The sequence below is a fragment of the Triticum aestivum genome, chromosome 4A (genome assembly GCF_018294505.1).
Source record: "Triticum aestivum cultivar Chinese Spring chromosome 4A, IWGSC CS RefSeq v2.1, whole genome shotgun sequence".
Lineage (NCBI taxonomy): Eukaryota > Viridiplantae > Streptophyta > Magnoliopsida > Poales > Poaceae > Triticum > Triticum aestivum.
Genome location: NC_057803.1, coordinates 66,600,104 through 66,607,968, shown reverse-complemented (window position 1 = coordinate 66,607,968; position 7,865 = coordinate 66,600,104). Strand labels below are relative to the sequence as shown.

General features: G+C 44.4%; 2 protein-coding genes across 2 annotated transcripts; one reads left to right on the top strand and one right to left on the bottom strand.

The window, feature by feature from the left end:
- The first annotated feature begins 2,065 nt into the window (after window positions 1-2,065).
- On the top strand, window positions 2,066-3,314 carry LOC543300 (small heat shock protein, chloroplastic-like). Its single transcript, XM_044506776.1, has 2 exons — window positions 2,066-2,541; window positions 2,632-3,314. The coding sequence occupies exons 1-2, from the start codon at window positions 2,283-2,285 to the stop codon at window positions 3,087-3,089; spliced, it is 717 nt and encodes a 238-aa protein (XP_044362711.1). The 5' UTR covers window positions 2,066-2,282; the 3' UTR covers window positions 3,090-3,314.
- A 160-nt stretch (window positions 3,315-3,474) lies between these two features.
- Window positions 3,475-7,128, bottom strand: LOC123085174 (RNA-binding protein 38). The gene is made up of 6 exons (XM_044506775.1): window positions 6,778-7,128; window positions 6,551-6,689; window positions 6,345-6,465; window positions 6,186-6,231; window positions 3,739-4,018; window positions 3,475-3,631 (listed from the first exon to the last, which is right to left on the bottom strand). Exons 1-6 carry the CDS (start codon window positions 6,934-6,936, stop codon window positions 3,555-3,557), a joined length of 822 nt encoding a protein of 273 aa, XP_044362710.1. The 5' UTR covers window positions 6,937-7,128; the 3' UTR covers window positions 3,475-3,554.
- Window positions 7,129-7,865: the final 737 nt, after the last annotated feature.

Below are 7,865 nucleotides of genomic sequence, written 5' to 3'. Positions count from 1 at the left end.
TTTCCTTCATCCTCCTCAACCCTTGTTATGAGAATAACCATCGAATCTGGTGGTGGCAGGGGTCGGTGTGGTCGAAATCTACATCATTGAGATCGGGGGCATCAAAGAGGTGAAGGCGGTAGAGCTTGGTTGCATATGGTCCTAGCGTAGCTCCGCGCCATCGAATCCATCAGTGATAGAAGATAGTACAAGAGAAGGGAGGTGGATCTACGTTGCATATGGTGTTGGTGCGTCTCCTCGACATCGAATCCATCAATGGTTGGGTGGTCGCATTTCCTCGCTATCGAATCCGACAGCAACGAGGGTTTACATGGTCGGGTGCAACGCCAACCATTGGGGCAACAAAGAGGTGAACTTGTATGTGCAAATTCGTAGAAGGCCAAGGGATGGTTTGTAGAGTGGGAAAAACGCAAACAAAACATGAGATATAAATTAATGAAAAGTGTAACAGAATCACGGGAGAAATTTAGCGTTAGCAAGATACGTCTTGGTTGCGATTGATATACTATGTCGTTAGTATTAGAAGACGAAGCAGAGACAACTACCACTATTAAAATCTCACAATTCGTTTCGTTGAAAAATAATTTTCTTTTTTGCTGAGATGGTAGATTTGTTGAGGTGGAAACTGCATGTTGATTACTGATGTGGTTAAGCTCCATGTCAAGAGAAATCAGGAAGTGGAGACTCCTATTTAGATATAATAGATAGGATATAGCGAATAACTTGTAATTAAAAATAGTTTTTCATGTTTTTGGAAAAAGCCCGTGTAACTTTTGCGAAGGGGCTCACATTATCAAATATGTTAGTACTTAAATTTAAAAAATAATAATACTTTTTAAAATGTCCATATAATCTTGAAAAGTGTTCATGCATTTTCAAAATATTTGGGTATTTCTTTGAAAATGTTTAATTTCTTTAAAAATTGAAAAATGAAAGGAACAGAAAATTAAAATAAAAAATAAAACATAGTCACAAAAAAGGGGAAAACATAAAAGTTAGGAAACATGGAAGAAATAGAAACCAAAAAGTAAAAAAACTAAGAGGAAAAACACATGGAAAATGCCTGAAAGTCAATGCAAATGCCCCAACACCCCCGGTTGCACTAGGCGAGTGCTTAATTTACATGCCACTAGTAATCATGTAGATTTATCAAAAGAAAACTAGTAACCTTGACAACAATATTGTTTTCAAAATTAATCATATTAATTTATGTTTAATATAAATAATATCATTTTGAAATTACAATTAATGCAATTAACATGTTTCTAAATTATTGATGAGGTGATAGATACATCATGGGAGCAGCGTGAGATGTTAGATATAGATGGCTAGATGGCTCAGATGATATTCATCAAATTCGTGCTTTTATAAGTAGTACTTCCTTCATATCCAAATATAAGATGTTTTTTTGACACTATGAGAGTGTCAAAAAAGTGTTAGATTTTGATACAGAGGAAGTGGTAGATGGTAGATGTACAATGATAACATTTATATTCTAAAAAGGAAATATTAATTTATGTCATTATAAATATTCATACATATAAAGCAATGTTAATCATATTTTTAAAGATATACACATATAGTTATATTTGTGTATTTTTAGAAGTTCAAATATATTTTTAAATGTTCACACTGATGAAATAAAATATCCATCATGTATATAACAACTATTCCTACATAATAGTATAATACCTTATGCTTATCTATTTATTTTTAAAAGTTCATATATTTTAAGAAATATACATACACATCTGAATATTTTTTGGAGGATATAAATATATGTTCATACAACGTGGAAAAATGTTGGCATCCAAAGAGGACTAAAATATAAAAAAGTCTAAGATGATTTGGATATTTCATTATGGAATATATATAGACTTTAATGAGTGAACTAACACACTAAAAGGTCAACATTACGAGATGGGCCTCGGCTTCACGGTCTGAAATAAATTTTCATGTTGGGCCTCCTGATCGCGAAGTGCCGAGAAAGTGTTCGAGAATTATCGAGAGAACCCCACAAACCTGAAGAACACCCGGGCCTCTCCAACCAGGTACTCTGAGCGGTGTGCGTTGTCCCGAAGCTTCAACATCTTTCCCCATCGTTCCACGATCATGGCATGAAATCCCCACCGCTCTATAAAAGGGCGCGGCAAAGTCGCCATCTCCCACCGAACAAGCGAGCAAGATAAGCATTGGCTTCCGAGTTCCAACGATCTCGTAGACACTCTCTCGTTTCAATTCTCGACCGACATTTAATCTTCCAAAGCTCCGTATCTGGTGCAATGGCCGCAGCGAATGCCCCCTTCGCTCTCAGCCGCCTCTCCCCGGCCGCGCGCCTGCCGTTCCGTGCCTGGAGAGCCGCGAGGCCGGCCCCGGTCTGGACCGGGAGAACCCGCCCGCTCTCCGTGGCCTCCGCGGCGCAGGAGAACAGAGACAACTCCGTCGACGTCCAAGTCAGCCAGGCCCAGAACGCTGGAAACCAGCAGGGCAATGCAGTCCAGCGCCGCCCTCGTCGCGCTGGATTTGACATCTCCCCGTTCGGTAAGTCCTCGTTCCTGATGTTCTTTTACACGGAATTTTGTTGCAGGTGTAGGAGAAGCAGAGCATGACGGTTTACTTCAACGAATGCAGGGCTAGTGGACCCGATGTCGCCGATGAGGACGATGCGGCAGATGCTGGACACGATGGACCGGCTGTTCGACGACGCCGTGGGGTTCCCCACGGCGCGGCGCTCGCCGGCGGCGGCGAGCGAGACGCCGCGGATGCCGTGGGACATTATGGAGGACGAGAAGGAGGTGAAGATGCGGTTTGACATGCCTGGGCTGTCGCGGGAGGAGGTGAGGGTGATGGTGGAGGACGACGCGCTGGTCATCCGCGGCGAGCACAAGAAGGAGGCCGGCGAAGGGCAGGGCGAAGGCGGCGACGGGTGGTGGAAGGAGCGCAGCGTGAGCTCCTACGACATGCGACTGGCTCTGCCGGACGAGTGCGACAAGAGCCAGGTGCGCGCCGAGCTCAAGAACGGCGTGCTGCTCGTGTCCGTGCCCAAGAGGGAGACCGAGCGCAAGGTCATCGACGTGCAGGTCCAGTGATGAGTTTGTGCGAGACTCTGTACCCTGCATCTGAGGCTTTGAGATTTCAGCTGTCCGAGGCGTGACCGTGCGAGTGCGTGCTCTTTGTAGACGTAGTGTGCCGTTCTTCTCCGACCCTATCTGCGCGCTCGTTGCGCAGAACATGTCGTGCTGTACGTAAATGTACTTGGCAAATCAATGGAATAAGTGTTCGGCTGCTTGATCAGCTGGATACATTTCGATTAATTACTACTGTATCGAGACATTAGTTCCCTGTTGTGTCATCGTGTGATGTGATGTGTTCTTCTTTCAGAATGCGGAAGAAGCCGATAACTGAATCGAGATGCTATACTATAGGCAGCGCATCCTGACGAATCTGTAAGAGTGCAGTCTACTGGGCATAAAATTTTAAGAATGTGTTAACGGATACAATTCTTTTCTTCACTTTTGTTAGTCATGGACAACGGCTCGGGGTGCAAGGCTACATCAAGCCGCAGCTCTCCTATCAGTGTCAGACGACGTGTCGGATCCGACGGCCGCTGCAGCTCCACCCGTCCCCGTAGCTGCAGCAACGAGCAGATAAACTTGGTTTTCAGGAGTTCTTGAAAATCAACCAACACACACAGATCTGTTGTTTGCCTCAATTGGAAGGACAAATCGCAATCCTAACCTGAGTCGCTGGCGCTCTCTGGAGCGTCGGCGCTGTGGAGCCCGGCGGCGTGCGCCGCTTGCTGCATGTGTGCCGCGTACTGCATCATCTGTGAGTACTGCATGACTGCCGCGGAAGAACTCTGACCTTGGTTGCTGCCTGCTTGCATCTGCTGGAGATAGTATGGTGAGAACCCTTGCTGAGCTCCTTCCGGCCCAGCTGCTGTGTAGTATGTTTGCACTTGTGACTGCTGCTGCTGTTGCTGCTGCACGCTCGTTCCACCTTGCGCGCCATAGTAGCTCTGCGGCACGTATGCAGTAGGTAAAAATATTACTAAAACTTTATTTTCAATTGTTTTTTCAAAAAATGATGTCAGGCTTATAGCCGTGGCAGGGCAAATCAAACATTTTTAATGGCAATTTATATCAGCACGCAATGACAAATTTAGTTTGCAATTTCCTGGCAAAAAAGTTGAATCACAGATTTGTCATACTCGCCAATTAAACTTGTACGAACATAATGGTTCAAAAAACATGCGATTTTGCTGAAACCTAAAAATCTGGTCCAGAAATTAAATACTACCTCCGTTTCAGTTTATAAGTCCTATGCGTATATCTAGGTTGTCAATTTTATCACCCTAATATAAACTATATAACACAAAAATTATACGATTTGAAAATAGAGCATCTGAAGTTTATATTGGTATATTTTTTGTAATATATGACTTATATTAAGTTGGTCAAATTAACGATCTAGGGGCACGCACACGCCCTGTAAACTAAGAGAGAGATAGTAACGCGGCTCTAGTACAAATAACACTTCTTTTCATGAAGACAAAAGGTTCCCGTTCACCATGTCTCTATCTTTTTTTATCTATCCATTTTTCCCATCACATCATATTCTACCGTAGGTAGGTCACTCAATCACATTAATTTACTTACCTTTCACAATAATATGGAATTATGTTGTTGATTTCTGCGCAATATTTGATCGCACCTTTCCATGCGCCGATCGATTACGTTAATGTACTTAACATGTGTGACCCAGACTACCAAATTATTAAGCTAAAAAATATTTGGCTCCCGTGGCAATGCACGAGCACGTACCACCATGTCCCTCCGATGATATCTTTCATCCAGCCGGGTTTTTTCTTGCCATGTCATATTTGACTGCACCTTCCCAGCAACTCAGCCACAATAATATTTTTTTTACCAATTCCATCTTAATTTACGAATGAACTTCTCATCAAACTATAAGGTAAATCATGAGCAGAATTTGATTAACATTTATTCACATAATTGAATTAATATGAACAGGTAAATCACGAGCTAACATATTAGAATATTTATATCCAGTAGCAACGCACGGGTTGTCTAGTATAAATAAATAAAAACTATGTGCATGGTAGTTTTCTTTTTGACATCTACTCCTCCATTCCTAAATATAAGTCTTTTTAGAGATTTCAATAAGAAATATATATACGGATGTATATTGACATATTTTAGAGTGTAGATTCACTTATTTTGCTCCGTATATAGTCCGCATTGAAATCTTTAAAAAGACTTATATTTAAAAACGGAGGGAGTAGTAATGAAAGGCCCATTTAGGAATTTTGGTACCAACGTCCTACGAGGTTCCTACAGAAAATATTCCTTTGGTACCAATGTCCTATGTTCCTTTGAAATTTCTATGTAATCGACTATTTACATCTGGATTTATCAAGGTTTTAAAACATGTTTTTCCCGGCATCGCAATGAGGTCCGAGCTATGGCTCTGCCAACTATCGCAGGCTATAGCGAAAGTACAATGTTGTTTTGAAGTAAAAAGTGAAAAATAGGTACCTAACATAGAAACATTGGCCACGCAAGGACTAAGTGAATCCATCGTCTTACCTCACCTCACGTTTCTTCTCTTTCTGTCTATACAATTTATGTATTTTCCTTATAACATCCAAACACCAATTTTAGTTTTCTTAGTGTACACCATTAAAGTAATGAAAATCAAAACTTGTTTTTGAAAAATATTTTAAAAATAGAGTTTTTCCGAAAACATAAAACTATTGAAAAATCCAAGGAGCTTTTGGAAATAGCTAAGGCCATGTTTGGTTCATAAGTCCTAGAAATTTTTTTAGTCCCAACTTATAAGTCTCAAATCCCTAAAAAATCCCTATATGTTTGGTTTCTGGGACTTATAAATCTCTATAAGATCATATTACAACTATAAGCCCCTCCTTAAGAGTCTTATTTCATAAGTCCCAAATGCCCACTTTAAGTCCCTATAAGTCCCTCCTGTTTGATTTAGATGAGACTTATAGGGACTTATTTAAGTCCCTGAAAACAAACACCCTGTAAGTGAGGGAATGTCAAAACGGGGGAAAGAATGATTTGTGCAACTTGGGATCTCAAAACGACCGTGTATGATTGCAAACCTCATGCTTCAAGCATCAAATCTTAGAGAAGGATACTAACCATTTGCATTTGATACATGTTTTCGTGAGAATACCCTCCCGTATACCTGCAGAGGCAAAACATCAAGCAGATGAATACACTTCCTGACGAAAATGGCCAATTAACTTCTTTTTGCGAGCAAATGCCAAGCTAATGGCAAGCGAAAGAAAGCAAATTTACCCGTAGTAGTAAGGATAGGCGTAGTGAGCCTGCTGGGGGAAGTAGGAGGCTGCAATCGCGGCAGCGGCAGAGCTCTGGTACGACGAAGACGATGTCGCCGGCGGCGTCGACCTGACCATCCCTGAACAAGATCGCAGTTCGTAGAGGTTTTCAGCGATAATTCGGTAGCTGTGAGTAGAAAAGCTGCTGATGCGAATCGATCGTACCAAACGGCGCCGCGGCGGCCGGATGCGCGCGCTGCGAAGCGCCGAGCGCCGCCAGGTTGCAGTTGGCCCTTCTCCCGTCGATCACCGGCGTCGGGTCCTGCAGCGCCCGCGCCGCGGCCTCGGGGTCCCTGAACGTCACCTGGGAAAGGATCGACACGAGCACCAGAGATGAGCTTGGCGCTCACATTGTGACCGAACGGAATCTATCTGCGGGAACCGAAGCTCACGAATCCGTAGCCCCTGGAGCGGCCGGTGTGCTTGTCGGCGATGACGACGGCCTCCGCGATGTCGCCGAACTGCTCGAAGTAGCGCCGCATGGCGTCGCGCTGCGTCTGCCACGCCAGGCCGCCCACGAACAGCTTCGTGAACGTCGTGTCGCCGTCCATCGGTCGAAGCTGGCTGGCGCAGGTGGTGGCTACCGATCGGCGGGTGCGGCAGTTGTGCGGACGTGCTGGCGAATGGCTCGCTGGATGCCTGAGACCGGGGGAGTATTTTTGTACGGGGGAGAGGCGGCGAGATGGAGCCCACGACGGGGGGCTGAAGCTGGCGATGATGAGCGCGTCGTGCGCGTAGTAATAGTCGTGTAATGGAGGGAGGGATCAGCGAAGGTGGATTTTTTGAGCTTATGCACCCGGGCCGCATTATCTTGGCAGTCCGTTCTTTTTCCTGTACCTCGAGATACGTAGCATTAAGCTCCATTAACCAGCGTCATGACCTGACTCGTACAGTGGGTTGGCAGGCTGGTGGATAGGACTGAATGGATAAGTCCCCTAGGTTCTGAGATATCTTGTTTCTTTCTGTCGCCCGAAGATCGATGAATGCTCACGAGACGGGCTCACTGTCTAAATAAAATCTGGCACTGTTCCCTCTACTTTCCCGTGTCAATGCAAGAAAAAAAACATCCAACTAGCTATCGTAGAAAAATGCATGTGCTTGACATGTGCGAAGCACATCCGGATGTCCCTGGCAAAATATGAGCGTTGGAGCTTCTAGACAACCATATTTGTAAAATCCGGACCCCTATATGTACATAGACACGTCTAGATATACCCGAAGATCCGCGTGGACTTGCGTACCCTAACCATTGTATCCCTGACGTACCGTGCTCGTCTTCGCGTCCATCGTCGTCGTTACCGTGGAGACGTCCGCGTCGACTTGCGTACCCTAACCATTGTATTCATGGCATACGTACTTGTCTCCGGCTACCGTCCCGATGTTTGCGTCGAGTCGTGTATCCTAAGTGTTGTATTCGTGGCATCACGTGCTCGTCTTCGTGTCTGTTGTTGCTACCGTCCAGACATTCGCGTCGAGTCGC